Source organism: Triturus cristatus, chromosome 1_1, assembly GCF_964204655.1.
Source record: "Triturus cristatus chromosome 1_1, aTriCri1.1, whole genome shotgun sequence".
Lineage (NCBI taxonomy): Eukaryota > Metazoa > Chordata > Amphibia > Caudata > Salamandridae > Triturus > Triturus cristatus.
In genome coordinates, this window is record NC_140579.1 from 286,302,165 (window position 1) to 286,323,369 (window position 21,205).

General features: G+C 42.3%; 1 protein-coding gene across 1 annotated transcript in view; it reads left to right on the plus strand.

Annotated features, from left to right (window-relative positions):
• LOC146870133 (plexin-A2-like) overlaps positions 1-11,260 on the plus strand; it is a 239,584-nt gene extending 228,324 nt beyond the window's left edge. The window contains exons 13-14 of the mRNA XM_085641065.1: positions 5,966-6,116; positions 8,964-11,260. Coding sequence (XP_085497191.1) covers positions 5,966-6,116; positions 8,964-9,059 — 247 coding nt within the window. The 3' untranslated portion in view covers positions 9,060-11,260. The remainder of the gene's footprint in view (positions 1-5,965; positions 6,117-8,963) is intronic.
• The last annotated feature ends 9,945 nt before the right edge of the window (positions 11,261-21,205 follow it).

Genomic DNA, 21,205 nt, shown 5'->3' on the forward strand with positions numbered 1-21,205 from the left:
AATGCTAAAGTGATTCTGGTATTTTACTGAGCTCTGCTGGTTGTTTTCTATCAAAACAGTTAAATAGAGGCAGTTGAACAGAAAAGAAGTCCCTAAGCGGAAGCAGACAAGTCCTAGGGTTGATCTCCAGACACCCAAAGTACATACACATATAAGTATACAATAAGTAAAATTATAGTTAGAGTGTGAGGGTGAAGCCTCCTTTATGTCCCAAGTTTGATTTTTTATTTAGTTTTGCTATAACACCAGCGAGCACAGAGAGCTGGCATCACAACAGAACAAAGTGAAAGTAGAACGTGCTAAAGCCGTAGTCTACTTTCTCTGTTGATTCATGCTGGAAGGCATAGCTTTTACCCCCAAACACCAATGTCTGCAGGAGAAACAGAATTGGAAAGGGTACAAAGCCCCTTTCCACTGTTGTCGCTCCATTGTAGATCTCTACTTGGTGATAGTTCTGAGATAGAACTCTCCCAGCAGGGATCAACCCCACTGAACACCAAGGTAGCAGTTCATTGTAGAGGAAGCAGTCTCTTGGTTAAGGATCAGTGCGCTCACTGACCAAAGGCCATAACAGTCATTTTGACCTCAAGAGGTAGAAATCCCACTAGACAACAGGATTGTGCATGGTGCATGGTACATCAATGTGCATACTGTATTTCTGCACCATGGGGGTACATTGGGGATTTATTCTTTCTGAGGGTGCTGCCTCTTGGGCATGCTCCATTGACCCCTTCACACCCACTAGGGGCAATACAGTCTTTCTCTCCACAGTGTTTAGTTTTCAGAAATGTCTGGGTCTGTAAGGTTTCCCTGGGTGGCGGCACAGTGTGGGCCCAAATACCATAGCTACCCATGTTGCTTAAGTGAGACAATTTTGATGGAGACGCATAAGTAGGGTACCATTTTTATTGAAAAATGTGCAGTTATTGTGGGTGGTAGCAATTAAGAGGTCTTCCCCAGCCTCCATAGGTTTCCTTCACAGAAATGTGGGAGAAATGTATGATTTTAGCCAAGGTTTTTATGTTTGCAGTGCATTGTGGGTAGGAAAACTTAATGAAATACATGCAAGTCAGACCATCCTGGAATCTCCTGGGTGTCTAGCTCTCCAAGTGTCGGGGTTTGGCAGGTTTCCCTGGGAGGCAACTGAGTCCAGGCCCAAATATCGCAGCCACCACTATTGCCAAAACAGGTATTTTCTTTTTCAGTAAATGTTAATATCTCCACGTTGTGTTAAAGGAGCTTGTGTGCCAAGGTCAGTAGTCCCAGCCACACAAGTAGGTTTCCCTCATACCCATTTATCAATCATTACATTTTACCTACACCGAAAATCATTATAAACTGCATCTCAGTTTTTGGCTCTTTGTATTGCATGTTTATGAGCAACCAACAAACACTATGGGGCAGATCTATGTTGGAGTTGCGCCACTTTTACGCCGCCGTCGCGTCACTTTTGTGACGCATTGGCGGCGTAAACCCTGCGCCACGTTGCGCCCTATTTACATCGTGACGCATCTATGGAGATGCGTCATGGTGTAAAGCCCTGCGCCACATGAAACCTGCATCAGGTTTCATGTGGGCATTTCCACGCAGGGGTGGCGTTCCGTCACAGGAACGCCCCGGAAAAGTGACTCAGTGAAATCTATAAGATTTCACTGAGTCACTTTCCCAACGCTGATGCGTCAAAACCCTGCGCCTGCTTGAAGCAGGCGTAAGGCTTGACGCACCATGTTAGGTATGGGGTAGGTTGGAACAGTGCTGAAGTTGCGTCGCGCTTGCGACACAACTTCAGCACTGCGCCAACCTTACGCCGGCAGATACGTCACGCATCTGCTGGTCCTGCGGTGGCGCAAGGGCAAACTTGCGTGACGCATCTTCCCTGGCGCATCCATGCTGATTTGCAGGGATGCGCCATGGAACATAAATCTGCCCCTATATATCCCTGCGAACAGAATGATCTGACTGATGTAACAGTATATTGCTTTTGCAAATAGGTCATCGGGGCAAAACATTACAGATAAAATCGCTGTTCTGTTAGCTTTTCTATTTTTTCCTACTATTTCAATTTTTTTTAAATCTCAATACCTATTTTCTTTAGGGAAACCATGAGTCAGATAAAAAAAATCACCCAGAATTCAGAAGTGTATCTAGTTTTCCGAAATGTATTTATTTTCTGGTTCACCCATGGCTTTACACCGGCTTCCACCACAAACTGAATGTAGGTTGTAACCACAACAAGGGTGAAAATTGACTACCACTTAGAAAAATGCAAACACTGTGGCAAACATGTATTTACAGCCCTGCTAGTTCCTCAAAGTGGGACATTTGGGATCGTAACACTGCAAATCTTTCAATGATGACATTTCCAGAAAAAAACACTTGATTACACAACACTTTTTCCCCTTTAGATTAAAAAACAAAATAGCATATTTTGGCTTTTTTCTCTGTTCCCTGGTACCTTTTGAATCCCCAGGGTATGAGGTAGAAAAGGATGCAAATTTGGCTACCTTTTGTGGATTAATGCTATAAAGGCTTAAACATAAAGTACCCCAAACAACAAAAAAGGGCTTAGCAGTAGCAGAGGAAAAGTCTCAGCAACTAAGGGGTTAATCATCGTTGTTTACTTATTCAACATAAACAACAGATGTTTCATTGGATTAAAAATAGCTGTATTGAAATTGCGTATGCATTGGTCTCAACTCTACAGCTTAAATGCACAATTTCAGAAACAATAAAGGCTTTCAATATTTTAAAATGCGTTTACATATGTAAACTGTAAGTATGGTTCACAGCTTATACTTGACCATTAAACAGAACTGGAAGGCAAACATGACATTTTTGCGGATATACTTCCGTCAGAACTTATGACTCCCAAGTGCTACCATTGCCGCAGCAAACACAATCAAATACATTCTGGCTTCTGCGTACATCTCTCTGATCTCTGCTTGTCCTAATTCCTCGCCTGGCGCGCTTGGTGGCCTAAAGCATCTGTGACAAAGGTAGCCATGCTGATGTGCCCTACTCTGGTTTTCAATGCCTCGGTCTGTCATATGCTTCCGACCCGTTGATCACAAAATCTGAAGCAGTATGGCTAATGCAGAAAGAAGGATTTACAGGGAAGCCAGCAGAGGGTCTGTCAGAGGAACGCTAATAAAAGGAAATAATGAAGTCTGAGCACAGCAACAGTCACACTTTTAGGGAGATAATGTTTAGTTGTTTTTAAAAGTTAACTTTGGGCGGTGATTAGACGGGTTAATTTTAGGGTATTATCTTTCAATTTGCGTCAATTTGTTTGTCAGTTATGAAATCCTCCTCTCACTCACTGGAACCATATTGATCTTTTATCTCTTTTATTAATGGTTATTTTACGTAATTGTAGAACTTTAGATTTGCAGCCATGTTGGCCTGTGAAGAAAGTACGTTGGCGATTTTGGGGCCTGGTGGGAGTAGTGATAAAGGCTACTGCTCATGAATCCAGTAAGTTTTATTTTATAATACTTCAAAGACTGCCCCCTCCCCGCCTATCTCCCTCATTCCGGGCTGACATTAGGGCTCCCAGCTGTGGTGTCTGACCCCCGGGCAGCAGAACAATTTAAAAGCTCCTGGGTTGCCTGGCGATCGTGAAATTCGCCAAGGGCTTACATACATTTCCGGTATACACGTAACAGTAGACAGAAGACTGGAAAGTCCGTTTTAAGCGCCAATTTTGAAATTCTGAAACCATAGTTGCAAATGCATAAGGTGAATATAAATCACAGACACCTTTTGATTTATAACAGCAAAACTAAAAAAAAGGGGGAATAATGTAGCAAAATAACGCACACTTGTAAACTCATATACATCAGCCCAGTGAGCACTATATGAGTACTACTATCGATCTGCCCCAGTGAGCTCCATTGGAGTACACGATCAGTGTATCTACACTGAACCATGGCGCACAATTATGCCCTAGTGGGCAAATATTAAACACGTATTAGTGCGAGTAACACCTTACCTCCAAACAATATAAAATGGTGTAATCATGGTTTTCTATTTGATTAAATATCTGGCATGTGGCAAAACCAAACAATGCAACTGATTACAAATAGCATATCTCACCCGGGATAGCTAATGTGGCTTCAACTCAGAATATATATGTTCCAGCTTCTAGAGTCACCAACTCGATGCACTCACGGGTGGGTGCTTTCCTTGCAGGGGTGCTCCCGCATGCATATCACTGCTTCCAAATCCGAAAGGGTAATCGTACCCTGGTCGGAAAAAGCACTCTCGGTGGTGAGTTCCGCAATTTTATTTCACCGATCTCTGGCCAAACAGACGCGTTTCTGGTGACGCCTTTGTCTATGTTTGTCAAGAGCATCTAAGACGTCAGGGCTCCCGGCTGTGGTGTCTGACTCCCGAGCAACAGAAAAATTAAAAGATCCAGGGTTGCCTGGGGATCGTGAAATTCGCCATCCGTACACTCCTGCAGCCTCGCGTGTGCAAGCATACACACAAGCATCGACTCATCACACGCTTGCTTAGGCATGCTGAAGTGGATGCCTGCTTGTGCCCCGGGGGGACCGCAAAGTGCATTCTGATAGAGAAGCACTCTAGTGGGTCCCTGCTTTTGCCCCAGGGGCACTAGAGTGCATGCAATGGACACAAAGATAAACCCCTATTTAAGGGGGCTTGTTTTGAAGCCACGAGCGGTGGCGTAACATATAAAGCTGCCGACCTTGGAGCTGGAGAGCAGAGTTCGATCCTCGGCTTGGGCTGTATAATGATAAATAATTAAAAGAAGGTCCGAGGCTTGGGCTGTATTAATCCTAAATAATTAAACAGAGATCTCAGATAAAACAAGCATTGGCAGAGACACATAAAAGACACATAAAACAAGCATTGGCAGAGACAAATAAAACAAGCATTGGTAGAGACACATAAAAGACACATAAAACAAGCATTGGTAGAGACACATAAAAGACACATAAAACAAGCATTGGCAGAGACAAATAAAACAAGCCTTGGCAGAGACAAATAAAACAAGCATTGGCAGAGACAAATAAAACAAGCATTGGCAATGCAATAGTATGGGGGTGTGAGAAGGCATTGGGGATGTGAGAAGGCATTGGAAGAAAGTAGTCTGTGCAGTAAAGGGGCCAATAGCCGTGGAAGGACACAAATGAAGAAATGTCCATCATAAGGAGGGACTAACAAGCCCTACAACCAATCAGAAGGCACCATCTAGGACATCAGCCAATGAAAATGATGGGTGGAGAGTGGGTGGAGCTTATACACACTATAGTGTATACTGCATGTCTCAACGAGACAGCGCAAGCGCTGCCTAGGCGAGACCTAAAAAGTGGGGTCAACATAAGTGCAGATCCTACTCTCCTACACTCAAATTACCATATGTTCTTGTGAGTAAAAGAAAAACAGCAGCAGTAAACAGCTAGAGCAATAGACACTAGAATGCCAGTACTCCCCAGAAAAAATTGCAAACCCACAGGTCCTAATTGTGCCTTGATTCTGGGTGAAGTCTCTTGATAAAGAACAACAGATGCGTGGTTTGCAGCATATTATATCAGATGTTTTCTTTTAGCGTTAAGAATGTAAAAGTGCCAAATTTTGACTTTTGTTAAAATCCGACTATCATGTTCCAGCAGGGAAAATGAGCAGCCCTGAGCGCTCAGCCACATTTAGAGATCAAAAAGGATTAAATACATTAACCCCTTCCATGCTGCGCAAATTCCGCCGCTGTGCTGACGGAATCTTGCGCGGGCGTGGTCATGACGGAACGGTTCCGTCATGAGCACAGCTCAACCGTGGCTCATGACGGAACCGTTCCGTCATGAGCACCGAAGGGGTTAACTGATTAATGGAAAACAAACTACTGGCTACTAAGTGGGAGGGGGTGGAGTCTTTACCGGTCAGAGGTGCACATTCCCTGTATCGTGCTGTTTTTCATGCCTCTTCCTTTCATCTGCCACAGATATTACGCAGATATTGCCAAGTTGCCGGCCATCAGTGACCAAGGCATGAATGCGTATCTGGCAGAGCAGTCGCGCATGCATGCAATTGAGTTCAACATGCTGAGTGCACTCAATGAGATCTACTCATACATCAGTAAATACAGCCAGGAGGTAAGAACCACTTTCTCCTCAGGGGGTCCACTATGGTTTGTGGCTATCAAGGGAAAGCTTAGATATGTTGGCCCCTCCTGTAATCTCTTTCCCAGAGAAGCATAGATCTCTTCGCAACACCTTGGCAGTTCTCAATTTACTGTATTTTCTGCTTACATCTTGGATCGTTAAATGATATTCCTCATTTTGTCTCTGTCTCTCAGTGACAACTGTGATAGTCTTTAGGGAATGGTGTGATCTGTACTCGCTTCGTCTGATTTAGAAAATGCACCCTTCTTGTCGAAGGGGTGCTGCTTGAGGATTTTGGGATTTAATGAAATGAGTTTGCCTAGCCATCCGAAGACAGGCTGGTGATTGCCCTTCAGCCTACAACATTCAATCATCTTGTTATTTATTTGAGGTTGTTTCTGGTTGGCGGTCCAGGACCACAGCTCGGAGAGTTAGCAAATCTGTCTTGTCTCTCCACCCTCAAACCCAGTACAGAATGAAATGTGTTCATGAGTGGTGTCCTCACAAATGCTCTTTCTCCAAATAATCAATTGCAATAATTTGGTACTTGTACAGCATTTTACCTAATTGGTTTACATACGTCCAAATGAATTTACCATTGCCCAGTGGAAGGTTGTCTCGATATAGCAAGCTCAAAAGTTTCAGACAATGAATCAGGGCGATATGTACTTCACAGAAGATTCCAGCAGCAATCGAACAGCTATCCATGCTTATTGTTGAAGAAATGAGTACCATTGAGTTAGGTAATACTATCAGCGGTTCACGCAGCTCTTTGAGCTGCAGTGCTTTGGCACAATACAGAAAACACACTTTAATAACAGTAGCTGGGGAGCAGGTAGGATGCTCGTTCCCGGCTGTCACCTGGTGTACACAGACACAAGTTCTAAACATAGAAGGGGGCTAAGAAAGTCCTTTCATGCTTACCTGTTAAAGATAAAAACCCATGAAAAGTTTGTTGGAGATATGATACTTACAGACAGGTAGTGATAACATTTTTGTGCATTATGCAATGATAAACTCAGATAAATTGTACTAACCAGAAAATCAATAAAATTTGTTTAAAAAAAAAAGAGGAAAATGTTGACAGTCTTTATAAAAAAACGTGGAGCTAAAAAAGTTCTCCACACCATTCATAATGGATTGTCTACAAACTACAAATATTATCTGACGGGTCATGTGATGCTGTGAAACCAATGAAATTTCTCCTTAAACAGAGGCACTGCCTGGATGTGGCAAACATTTGAATCTTCAAAGTTTTGAGCTGCACCCCCTCTAACAGCCCATATCACTATTCCCTATCAAAAATGTTTACACTAATTGTAGAACGGAGCACAGAGAGTAAGGTATAGCCGTATAATTCTAAGATTTTTTGAACTACGAAATGAATCCAGATTTAAAACAGAGCAAAACCTGTACTTAGAGGGATACATGAACTCAGTAACCTTCAGTTGTATTTTTATGTGGGGACGCATTTAGGGCGAAGCCGTCCACATACCCTAACATATCCTCCTCATTCACGAGCCCCTCCCCCCCCCCCCCCAACACATCCCTGCCAGTCAGCAAAGAAATATGGCAATGGGAGGCCCTTTTTCTATTGCTGAAGCCTTCCTCCATTGGTTCCGCCCCCTTAATTTTGTAAGTAAGTCGAACATATTTTCGTAATTTCTCCAGAAAGAAGTGAGTGATTTTCGTGCATTAATTACATGTAGCAGCTCGAAAGCTCGCAAGGTAAATGAGACATGAAGAATCGTGCTGGTGACGAGGTGTCTAAAAGGAACCAGAAGGAATGTCTTGTCTCACCTGTATTGTACTTGACTGGTGGGTAATGCGGCTGCCATAGGGATCTGTGCGTGAAACCAACAGGCCATGGATTCCAGTCAATCAAATGAGTGCAGTAAATTTGGTTATTAATAGAAAGACCCATTACCAAATAATACCTGCAGTAAATGGACATTGACGTTACTTTTAGCAAGCGTTTGACAACTAATTAATTAGATTTGTTGCTCTTGGTTGAGATAACATACCAGCACCTTCAATGTGTACAGTTGAGTTAACATTAAAATGGGTTACTAGCAACTTGAAGTTGGCGGTAAACTGGAAATGTTTTGCGATTGCCCTTTTGTTACATAGCATTCATACATCCCCCTGCAACTCGCTATTAGGAAGGGACGCCCTTAACATGCCCCTTCGTAATAGCGACTGGCAGACCCTATTTTGTAATTCGGTAATAGGTTACTAACTCGCAAAAAAGAGTTAGTACATGTCAAAAGGCTATTTATCGGTCACTAATGGCCTGATTCTCCATTTGCGACCGCTAAAACCTTTTGTACATGTGGCCCCAGACCCATTATAGCACCATGTATCCAAGGCTAACATATACACTTTAAAAACAATTAGTTTGCAAACTAAAACAATAGTGTTTTCTACACAGGCTTTTTAAATAACAGAGAATCTCAGTCATGACTGTAGCGTCAGAATTTCACATGCTGTGCTGAAGACATACTCCTTTCAGGGATATAATAAAAGGGTAAGCAAGTGATTTTGTTCATCGAGCAGTTTTCTTGTTTGTTATCAAACAGGAAATTAGGGGTTTTTTTTATTGGAAAAGAGCCAGATTTTTTTTAATACAAAGCGTATAAAGGGCCACAGTTAACAGATATCCCCCACCTTACATTTGTATCAAAAATAAAATAATAGTGATAAAGCCAAGAACAAATGTATAGCATTACAGTGCTCTTTTTTTTTTTTCTCTCCCTGTGTCCTCCACTCTCCTCTGTACCCTCTTCCCTAACTCTCTCTGACCACCACCTGATCACGTGTCCGTCTTATTTCTTGCAGCTGATTGGAGCTCTACAGCAGGATGAGCAGGCGTGCCGACAGCGGCTGGCCTACAAAGTCGAGCAGTTGATTGTTGCCATGGCTGTTGAGAGCTGAGAGGGAGCCACCAACCACCACAGGAACATTGCCATCATCAGGGCTATGGAAAGAGAAAACAGACAAGGGAAAAGAAAGAGGGTCCAGCTGAAAAAGGGAGGGAACAAATCTTCACGTTGTTGTGTTGTCCAACGATCTGTGCCTCATGATCTGGATCTTAATCCGTTTGCTGGCGTCAGTATTTTTGTTAATCATTCCCATGGAAAGAACAGTGGAGCATTGTAAAAAGGGTAACTAGGACTCTCCTGGAATCCACTGAAAGATCACAGAAATATAAAGTTTGCTGCTCCGCATGAAACCTCTTTGGTGTATATTGGGAAACAAGCCTTCTTTGGAGATACTTTATTTTCGTTTCCATATGAGAGGCACTGCAAATCCTGATATAGAGGATTGCTTGCTGGTTTCCGTTGTCCTTATTATCTGTTGTTGGGGGCGTAGGCTTCTTCCACATTCCTGCTGACTGTGAAATGGCATCGGATTTGGAAGAACATGGAGGTCACTGTGCATGTTGAGCAGTGGAAGATCATGCACTAAATTTGAGTTCACAGTCACTGAAGTTTGCACAGAAACATTTTTGTGGTGTCCAGTTGGAAACAATGCTGCAATTTTGCAATTTGTTCTCGCACTAAAAGACGCTCAGTGTTTGGGAAAGACGATTAGTGTTTTTTTAATTCAAGACGACACCAGTGAATGACGACACCACTGGAGGATCTGCCTGTTTTTCACAAGCGAGGAAGTGAAAGAGGTGGCGGAGATCTCTGGAAGTCCAAGAGTTTGGCTACTTTTGTCCCTAGTGGAGATTGTGCTTGGAAAAAATATACTGAAGGTCATTTTGGTTTAGTGTACCACTTATTTTTTTCCAAAGTGTCAAGGCATGAAGGTATCAATTTACGTCTCACAGATTCCCTCCCTTGGACTCTACTGCATTCTTTCCACATGAAGGAAGGCCATGGATACAATGTTTCCATCCCATCAGTTTTGAGAAGAGTTCTTCCTTAGTCACCAAGAGGCCCAGAATAAGGTGAATTGAATGCCCATACAGGTATGGGAGGCCCTGAAAAAGACCTCTGATCTGCTGCAACTTTATACATATATAGATAGACATATTTATATTCTGAACCCACCCGTGCTCCCTTCACCGATACTGAAGAACACAGAATGGGGAGGAGAAGATGGCATAAGGCGGAAAGGACAGATACTGAAAATGTGCTTCCCTTCTTATCCAGATTCTTTTGACATCATGACAATAACAAAAGTACCATTACTAAGTGACAAGGATTGGACTAGGTCACAACGTCTCAGCAACAAATTCTAGTTCGCCCATTTTGTTTTTCCATTCTGTGTTTTGTGTGAGCTAAAGGGAAACCGGTGCATTGTGGGTAATACAGGTGCAATGAGACCTTTCCGAGAGGTCTGGACTTTACCAGCTGCAGAGCTGGGCTGGATTTTCATTTTTGATACTGGTTTCTTTTTTGTGTGTTTTTGTTTTATTGCATGTAAATTATTGTTCGTCGCAATCACAATGTGATTTCTTGCAGTAAGTTTTTACAGCAAGTGATACTTGAAAGATTTGACACAGTGGACTCCTATTTATGTACTCTTTCTGCTTTCAAGGTTTGTTCCGTTTGCTACTCACTCTTCAGCGAGGTCTCATTGAGTGCCAACAACTGTTTTTTATCGTGTCACAGAGGAGAATGGATCCTATGGAAAATATCCCAGTGCCAACTCTTATGTGTTGTTTTTTAAAGCTTGATTTTGCTTTCTGGTTGAATACCTATGCATGACAAAAGGGCACGGTGTTTTGGTAAGGTAGGGAGAAATGCTGTCAAAGTCTTAATTGAGTATATAGTCTATCCTCGAGTTGAAAACTCACATCTAGCTGTGCTGAGGGCTTGCAAACTGACTTATAAGGTAGATCACACCCGCAAACTCCAGATTGCAAATGGGGATGTAAATTTGAAAACTGGAAGTTGATGGACATGAAACTTTTCGTACGTTTAGATTAATGGTGATCTTGGCACCATCAAAGGTCCTTGAGTTGAACCAGATCAAACACCTATGCCGGAAGATAAAAACCACAGCCAGAAAAGTACATTATTTATGGTTGGTAGCTAGTTTTTTTTCTAATGTTCAAGAAAGTTAAAAACAAAACAAGAAGTTGTTGATTACCCAACCCACGAAGTAAAACTCAATACAGTCATAAAAGCAAATAGAAATAACAAATAAAGAAATGAGTACCGGGAAGGTTTTTGAAACTGCCTGAAAAGTGGCCAATCTGCTATACTGTACATATTCATTCGGGTAAAAATTATATATAGCCCTCTCTGCAGCAATCCAGTTGTAAGTGAAAGCTAGATAGTTTCTCTGTAGTGTTAGTCCCTCAAAGACCAAAGCTCAAAGGTGGCTTCCTAAGGCTTGCCAAGGGCAGAAAAAGATTAATACATCTCTTTTTAGATGATGCAAGAAAACAGAACTTTTTGTTTTCACAGAAATACTTATCATAATTTAGGGGGCAGGTGGTAAGACATGCCCACTACACTATCAGCCGCGGTCGGTAGTAGGAGTAACTGCAGGGCGGTGACGTGGGGAGGGGGAGGGGCAGGGTGGGGGGTAGTAAACTACGGATTACGGAGGTTTACAGGTAAGTTAACATATACATTAATAAAACAAATTTCGTTGCGTGCACTGCATCGCATTTGGGGATGCAGGGCAAGATAGAATGGGAAGAAGATAGGTGGAAAAAATTGAGGGATGCCCTAGTGTCAAAGGATGCTAAACTATTCTGGGCATTGGTAAACTCTGCCACGAGAGATAGTGGGGAATCGTTTTTACCAAATATTGCTTCCTCAGTGTGGGAGGCACATTTCGCCGCACTTTACACTTCTTCTTTGGTTGTTATACCTGAACATTTGAATAGGGCTACGACATTACAACCAGACGATCCTCTCTATACTCCCCCGGCCCTAGACCTCCCGCATGAGTATCGATTGCGGGGGGCCTCAGACTGAGGAGACCAGATAGGCCATTTGGACGCTGGGGTGAGGCTGGCCTCTGGAAGTGTCGAGAGTATCTCAGTCAAGGAAGTTGAATCTGCAATTGCTAGGCAGCTTCCTAATAAAGCACCAGGCCTTGACAAGGTACCAGGTGATCTCTTCCGTTCCCAACCAAAAATTTGGGCACCGTACCTAGCCGTATTGTTCAATGCGGTTTTGTTGGGAGCTAAACTGCCGGACACCTGGGCAGGGGCCGAGATTGTTCCCATTTTCAAAAAGGGTTGCCCCTTAGTCCCCTCAAACTATAGGCCGATAAGTCTTTTGGATACTACCCAGAAACTTATGGGCCGGATCCTTCTGGAGAGAATACTTAGGTGGGTGGATGAGAATGAAGTAATAACTACCCTCCAGGCTGGCTTTAGATCTGGGATTTCGACCCTGGACCAGCTCTTTAGGCTACAGGTCCTTTATTGGAAGACTGTAAGTATCGAGGGTGGTAGCCTCTACTTGGTCTTCGTAGATTTACGGGCCGCCTTTGACCTTGTGCCCAGGGAAAATCTATGGAGGGTCTTGAAAGAACTAGACCTTCCGCCCTACCTATTAGACGTTTTGAAGCGTTTCCACGAAGGGAATTATGCCCAGGTTAGATGTGGGAAGAATGGGGAACTATCAGCCCACTTCCCTGTAACTAGAGGAGTGCTGTGCCCTGGCCCCTACGCTCTTTAGCCTCTACTTAAATGGCCTAGTGGGTGAGCTAGATATTGTTAGGGATAGCGATGCCCCTCGGCTGGCGTCCGGACGGGTGCCTGCTTTGATGTTCGCAGACGACACCTTACTGTTGTCTCGAACTTCTACAGGCATCCACAGGGTACTGGACGGTTTTGTATCATTCTGCGCCTCGCGGGGACTTGAGATCAACCTAGAAAAGACGAAGTTCATGATCTTCGGTCCCCCGAAACGCACCCGCCCCAGCCCAGTTTTAAATGGTACCCCACTTGAAAGGGTTAGAACTTTTGTATATCTGGGTGTTACCCTGACTGAAGATTTCGGCTGGGGTACCCAGGTGACCAAATCTGCCCTGGGGCTTACACAGATAGTGGGAGGTATTAGTAAGTTTCAGAGGAAAACTCAATTTAAGCCAGTCTCCCCAGCCCTTGAAATTTATGGTGCCCAAGCTAGACCTGCCGCAATGTATGGCGCAGAACTTTGGGGCCATACGTGTATATTGAGCCTCTCTAAGGTTGAGCACACATTTATCAGGAACTTGCTAGGGCTCCCCCAGAGTACTCCGCTTATACCTCTGAGATTAGACCTAGGTCTAGAGCCTATCTCTGAACTCCTAGCGACTCGATCCCTTTTGTATTGGAGAAGGCTGTGGACAGTACCTGAACTTGGTGCCTATAGAGCTGAGTTCTCTGCAATTTGGGATCAGCTGAAGAGCAGAAACATACCCTGGATATCCCATATCAAAGCTGTTGTACATCAAATAGGCTTGCCTCAATTATGGGAGACCCCAGAGGAAAGTTGCCCAGCGGTGCGGAGAACTGAGCTGCTGGCCCTATTTAGACAACACAATTTAAGTTTGCTGCACCGCTCGTCAGTAATGGGTAGGTTGACCATTGAATTTCTGCAAATAAAATTTGTGCCCAGGAGAGAGGAATTCTTAGATCTGATTCAACCCCCCATGGCAAAAAAGTTATATACACAATTAAGGCATGGCTGCCTCCCGATTGGGGCATTGATTTGCAAATGGGCTGGACGAGGAGAGGGAATCTGCCCAGTTTGCAATGAAAGTAAAGAAGATATGATCCACGTTTTATTCTTCTGCCCTGCTTATAGTGCAATACGTAGATCCTGGTTGGCACCATTGTGTAGAAATCTGGGCCTAAAACAATGTGCCCAAGCCTGTAGGATTTTAAGATATGACACCTCACCCCCCATTGTGTTTTCTGTCTCTCGTTTTTTATATGGTATGTGGCGGAGGAGGTCTGCCGTGATTAACTGTTCTTAATATTGATGAACTGAATTGTTTTTTATGTCTTCCTTGATAACTTCTTGTTTAATAACTTCTTAACCTAGGTGCTTAAATATTTATGTATTTTATCTTGTATGTATATATTTTACCTGTGCTTTTATGGTCTCCGACCGAAATAAAGTTACCAAGAAAGAAATAGTTTATCTATTTGTAGCTCCCCACCAAAAAAGGTAAAGAAGTGAGGAAGTACCCCAAGGGCACTTGGGAAGGCCCCGGAGTACTTGAAGGTCAAGGCTGGCTCTTTAATTGTTGAGAGACAGCCATGTTGTCTATTCTAGTTCTCTAATCGTTCAAAACATCTCCAATACTGGCTCTCTCCTGCTTAGAAAGCATTGTCTATGCTCACTTTCTAAACCTAAGAAAGCAAAGCCTCTGCTGGCATACCCCTGCTCCTTCATCCTCTGCTGGCTTTGCCTACACAGGGCCGCTAATTATTTGAAGGCAATGCCAATGCGTCCACTCTAATCTTTTGAGTGCATTGCCTAAACTGGCTGTCTAGTGCAAGGAGTGCAGTACCTGTGTTGACTCTCTTATCCTTAAAAGATATGGCTTATGCTAGCTCTTTTAGTCTTCGACGCATATTGGATCGATTCTATCCTTCAAAAAAATCTGTAATACTACATACTCTTCTTTTGCTGCAAAAGCCAGTCCTACACTGCCTAATTTATTAATCACCCAATTTCGTAAACAGTTGCAATAGTATAGCACTTCCTTCTGCCTGCAGGTGCAGTTATAAATCCAAAATGTTTCTGTTTCAAACACCACTTCTTGTTCGCCTGATTTACTGCCAATCAGGCTCAAAAGATGCATCCGCCATTTCCAATGGAGGTAGGGGTAACAGATGGCTGTAGAGTGGATGGTACGTCAGCCCTCTGTGAACGGGCTTTGTGGGCCAATTGCAGCTTCTTTGCAAAGGAAAGGTGTCAAGGAAAGCTCAACATCCCTCTGATACCGTTAACTGGTGCCGCTACTTAAGGTCTCGCTAAATAACAATGGCGGCGCCAAAGCAGTCTGACCAAAGCAGAATTATGTTTAGTATAAGTCCAACAAGGGTAACGAAGTCACTGGTGCAACAAGACATCATGAAAGGACTCTTTAAGGAAAGTTCTACGTAGCATTTTTCTTTACCTTCCAAAGCACAAAATTTCAGACAGTGGCTTCTTGGTGCTGTAGTTGCCTGTTTTTCGAACACAAATGGTCTGACTGATTGTTACAAGATATCTTTCTTCCCGATTCCTACAATTCGTCAGTACTCTAAAACAGTTAAATATTCAATGCAGTCAGCCTGGCATGGATTGGTCCTGCTCTGTAGTCACCTCAGTGACACACGGTAATTGCTTCATATACAACCCGTGTGATCACCAGCATCCACACTCTTCTACCTGTACTTTGAAAGTCCCAGCTACAGGAGACCAAGGGCCACATGTACGACTGAAGCATTTTGTGACTTCCTAATTGCGACTTTTTGCGACTCGCAACATGACCTTTGCAAAATGAAGTGTACTAATGTGTCTCTAACACATTTTGCGATTCCCAATGGGGTCACAATTGACCTACCTCAGCAATAGTCATGAGGTAGGTTGCATTTTGTGTCCCATTGAGAATCGCTACAAACACAAGGATGGTGGCCCGCTGGGGACAGCATACAACCATGGCTGTGTTTGCGTTACAAAAAATCAACTTAAAAAAAAAATGCAGCCCATTTTCCTTAAAGGAAAACGGGATGTGTTCCAAAAAGAAAAGTGAAACGTTTCTGTTCATTTTTTAGAGTAGGCAGTGGTATTTGGGGCCACTGCCTGCTTTGGCATAACGTTTTTGCTGCAAATCACGAAGGGGTCCCCTGAGCCCCCGTTCCCATTTGCAACTGGCTTACCAACTACTTGAAGTAGGTGGTAAACTGTGATTGTTTTGTGACCACATTCCGTTCGCAAAACAATCTACATCCCTCCTGCGACTCGCTATTAGGAAGGGACGCCCTTGGCACGCCCTTTCCTAACACCGACTCGCAAACCCTATTTTGCGAGTCAGTAATTGGTTATCAACTTGAAAAATAAAAGTTAGTACATGCTAAAAAATGTTTTATCGGTCACAAATGACCCGATACTCCATTTGTGACACCTAAAAATGGTCACACACGTGGCCTTAAGAATGGAGTTCTTCCTCCATTAACTGTGAGTGCCAAAAAACATAAGTTATCATGATTATGATTTGGCGTCTCTATATGATTTTTGTGCTTATGGCTTTGTTCCATGAGAAACACAATATTCAGCAAATTTAGACCAGATGACAGCATGCCTATTAGGAACGCAAGTCACCCAGTTCCACAGACATCAAATGAAATGCTTGTCAACACCAGCCTTGATTCATCCCATAGAAACAAAACACTTATATTTTATGAAAAGACAAAGTATGCTGAATTTTAGCCCCACCATCATATGTTCTAATATATGTAAAGTGTCATTTAGGGTGTCAATCAGAACCTTGTTGAGATTGTGATAGATATGCCTTATTTAGTACCTGGAGAAGAGTTAATGGACTATTTCCCAACTTTCAAAGGTCTCACTGAGAATCCAGTACATTCCCAAGTTTGATTTGAGCTAGTGAAATAAAGGGACATGTAATTGAACATGTGTTGCACCTTTTTTCATTTGCTTGTACAACTTGTAGCCTTAAGATGTAAAAATAAATGTCTAATTTCTAACATAGCACTTAATATTAGGGGCTCCCTACTCCTAAGCACTATCAATTTTGGCAGATATAGGAACTGATATAAAAAAGGATAAAGTGTATACCCAAGATCACATTTGCTTAAAATGAGGAAACTGGACTACAATTCAGGTTCCATAGTGGATAAATTATCCACTGGATCACATAATTTCAACCAGTCACATCTACACGTTTTAATGGCCATCTAAAATGGATCGTATAATAGAACCTCCCTTGCCTTTACCATGCATGCCTTTACAGTGTAGTCCGAACCACAAATGTGTCTTTACAATGCATTCCTTTACCATGCAAGTCATTATAATGATGTGCCTTAATGAAAGCGCTGGACTTTGAATAGTATAATTTACAATTCCTACTCCTGTCTGCGCAACAGTAGGGAAAGTGTTGGACTTAAAGTCCAACATCAGTCCAACAAAGCATTCCTTAAGGCATGTGGCTGTAACCACTTGCGTGGTAAAGGAATGCGTTGTAAAGACGCATTCGTGGTTTGAACCATGTTGTAAAGGCACAGAGTGGCTCGAGCTGCGATGTTAAGGCTGTTTCCCTCTGACATGAACGATGTCTAGTCCATGTCCCAGAACCTTAACCTCAGTTTTAGTTAATGACCCATTGCCTTTCAAATGTGTTCTCTATTTGCAGAAGTAAGTGCAGTGTGCATAAGCCTGCTCCATTAAAAACTATATCATTCTTTTTTCATTTCATGTTTTAGAATGTGATGCCCTATCTCACATTATCAAGGATATGCACAGCTGCATTTTACTTATCGAGATCCGTGTGTTCCACCCAAAATATATCACTGTTTCACTGTTTCAAACTGCTTATATCACTCAAATGCTATTGCAGTCTCCTTTAAAAAGATTGTTGCATTTTCATAGATATATTTAAGATTTGTCACACCTGACCATTGTGAAATCATGTCGACACTGCAGAAGACCATCACATATTGGCACCACGTCACAAGAGAAATGGTTTTGCTTACTTTGTGTAGTGAGTTTGGTGATGTCAGCACAGTCTCCAAATGGTGAGCTAAACCTTTCAATTTGTGCTTTAGCACACCCTAGTTGCAAATCCCCTCTATAAGTACATTAGTCATTAGACATCTGGCGGCATTTGGCTGAATGGTAGTTCAATGCTGTAGCAAGTAGAAACTGCATGCACCTCTAACTAAAAAAAAGTATTGCAAAGTGTCATTGTACAGCTTAACGTTCCAAGTCCTCAATGATGGGTACACAAATGGGCAAAAATAAATTTATTGTGAACTCCAAATATTTCTTACTATCCAGTGTTCCTGGAAACTCAAAGAGCATTTGATAGACGGTTTGGCAAGGCTTATTTGCTGATAAATATTTTTTGGTACAATTTTTAGAAATACACTGGTTCCAGTCACCTCTTTAAAGAACACTAAATCACAATGCACTAACCACCCACAGCTCAGCTTCCTCTCCTAGTACTCTCCATCTTTAAGCTTTCCTTTGATTAAGTATAGCACTCCACTTCCTTTTGACTTGGTTTCCGCTATAGAAATACCATATACAAACATACATCAATTATCAACTTTGAGGCAGGTTGTTCCTTAGATGCTAACCAATGCACCTCATCTGTGCAGGGTTTCTGTCTATATATACAGTGGTGTTGTACTGACCCCTTGCCGATCTAGGATATTGGGATGTTGTCTTGGGTCTCCAGAACTGTTATCAATGTACAACTCTGAGTGGCATGAACCAGTTTAACTATATGTCTTTACATTTTCCACAGAGCTTCCCTGCCCCTACTATGTTATGTCTCATAGTGCATCCTCATCCTGTTCTTCACACATCAAAACTAGCTTCTATACGTCTCTTCTGGTACTAGTACTGCAGCATTTACATTTACATTGATCTCATCCAATATACATGGTTACCAGGATCTGGAGCAATAGTCCTATCAGTATCAGAATAACTCCTACATTCTGTAATTCAGAAAGAAAATGAAGGCCCATCTCTTTAAAGAATAGTACCGACCCACACATTAGCCACCAATGCATAACTTTCCTCTTTTAAACAATCATGAATAGCCTCTGGGGTCTCAAAGTTGTTCTTCAGCACTCTACTGCTGTTGAGGGTTCTCATAGGATGAGTGCTATCCAAATCCCCCTGCATACAAACACAAAAGTCTATGTGACATGATATTCTTCTAGATAAGACTGTTCAGGTAAAAGTGTTTCACAAAAGGACATGAACACACGTTTTAATGGTACGTGTTGAGAGACGTCTGCAAAACCTCACAGCAGCTTGACGCATAAGAAATAGTACGTATAGAAGGAACACCTCTGAAATACTAGAAAAATAGCTTCCATTGTGAATCTGTGCTTTTTACAATAATCTATTTTGGGCTTTCCCAATCAAATGCTGCTTTTTGGATTATAGTGTTTGAAAATGGATTGAAAATGTGGTCTTTGAACATGCTCAGTCCAGTTTAATTCTCACTCCTGCAGCCTCATAAGTTGTTTGCACTTCTAACTTTTGCACGGGAAAAGTATGAGAGTTGGATGTATTTCCAGCATCCCGTACTGTGTATGTTGTTTCCACGAACACTGTTTAATTCCCTCATTATTGTTTCACTGTGTATCAAAACCAGCAAAAACAACTGCGTGTTTTTCAATTTTATACAAAGCAAATGTTTAGGGCTGAGTAGTACCAAGCCTCCCTAATGCCTCGGGTACTATTTATCATATCAGTGCAGTACCCAACATCCCCTGTATTTGAACCTGTTACCGCAAACCCATAAATTGTCAGGAAAAAAGCATGTCAAGTCTATTATTTTTTCTACAGTTGTTTCAATAAAGAAAGCAAATATAAAAATTGCTATTGGGCCCTATCATAACCTTAAACCATGCTCTATTTTCTTATTCTTTTGTCCCTTCTCTTTACACACTGGAGACCTGTACCATAGGTTCTTTTTAGTTTACTTTAATTACTTTTTGTTTTCCTTAAAGGATGATCGTCTGGTTTTGTTGTTGTTTTTACAGGTATTGTGGAAAATTTTAAAAAAAATAAGTTTTAAGTATTTAGAAATGTTTCAAGACAAAAAGCCTTTTTGTTTGGTTATTATTTTAATATATTATTGTGTACTTATTGTAAATATGACACACTCCTATTTTGCAAGCCAAGGACTCACTTTGTACTGTTGTTATATATAAATAAACTTTACTGGATAAAAATAATCTTGAAAGTGTTCCTCATTATCTTTGGATAAATTGAAGTAAAAAATGGCTTTACAACCAACACTTTCTAAATGGTTGGCACGTTAATGTCACTCGGCCCTCTGTGGATGGATAGATTGTTGGTAGTCCATACTGCCAATTTCCATGTTAAATGTTTGCTGCAACAAATGACATTTTCTTTCCCAGGAGCAGCAGAAGCTTTTTACAGTATTAGACTGGTGTCCCATCTGATAATACCAGTCCAGTGCCCTCATTTTTTAAAAGCTCCAGTGACCTAGCGTTGGATGTCCACAGTGGTGGCAGGCAGACTTGCAGATACCTGCAGAAGGCTAAGGGCCACTGCCTTGACTAATGCCAGTCTGTTATACCTACTTGTGGCTATTCAGTGTGCTGCTTTCCAGAAAGCAGTTGCTCAGAATGGTAAGTCTACTGCAAGGACTATGCTACTACAGGGGCATTCCAGTATGATTGCTGGAAAAAGTCTAATGTCTTGGTTAGTGGATTCCCAGTGCACTGCTCTCACAGGACAAAAGCAGGGGGTAATTCTTCACTTGTAGGAAGGCAAGGAAAATGCCAGGCTCCTCATAAGAAGAAACTGTAGTGACATGACTGCACACGACAGGAGCTTGCAGTAAGCAAAGGCAAGAAGAGAGGCACCAAGAGAGGACATTGGGTAACTAGGTTTGATCAAAGTAAGGGATGTAATGGTAGACCTACTGTTATAGAGCCTGTCCTACTCAGTGTGAAGGTGGACTGAGACAGACAACACTGAGACAGGTAAGACTAAGAAAGGACCTGGGCGCAACACCTGAAGTCTTTTACTCGATCAGAATGTAAACCAGTCCAGAGACCACACTGTAAATTGGTAAGTGGCTGCTATAAACAGTGGTAACAATAAATAACAGGCTAGACAAGGGTCAAGAGCAGATACCCAGACAATAGTATAGAATAAGAGGCAACAACTGAACACATTTACTGTGCTACCATGAGCACCATGAAGTCAAAAAGACAGGGAGAAACTCAGGACAAGAAACCATGAACGAGGCTTCGGAAATCAAGTAAAGGAATCCAGGGATTAAGAGCGGGTTGTACCCAAAAGGCACTGGGGTAAGTAAGCTGCATTGGTACATGAAAACATGAAGGAGAATTTGGAACATGAAACTCAAGGGTGTACCCAGTTGGCACTGTG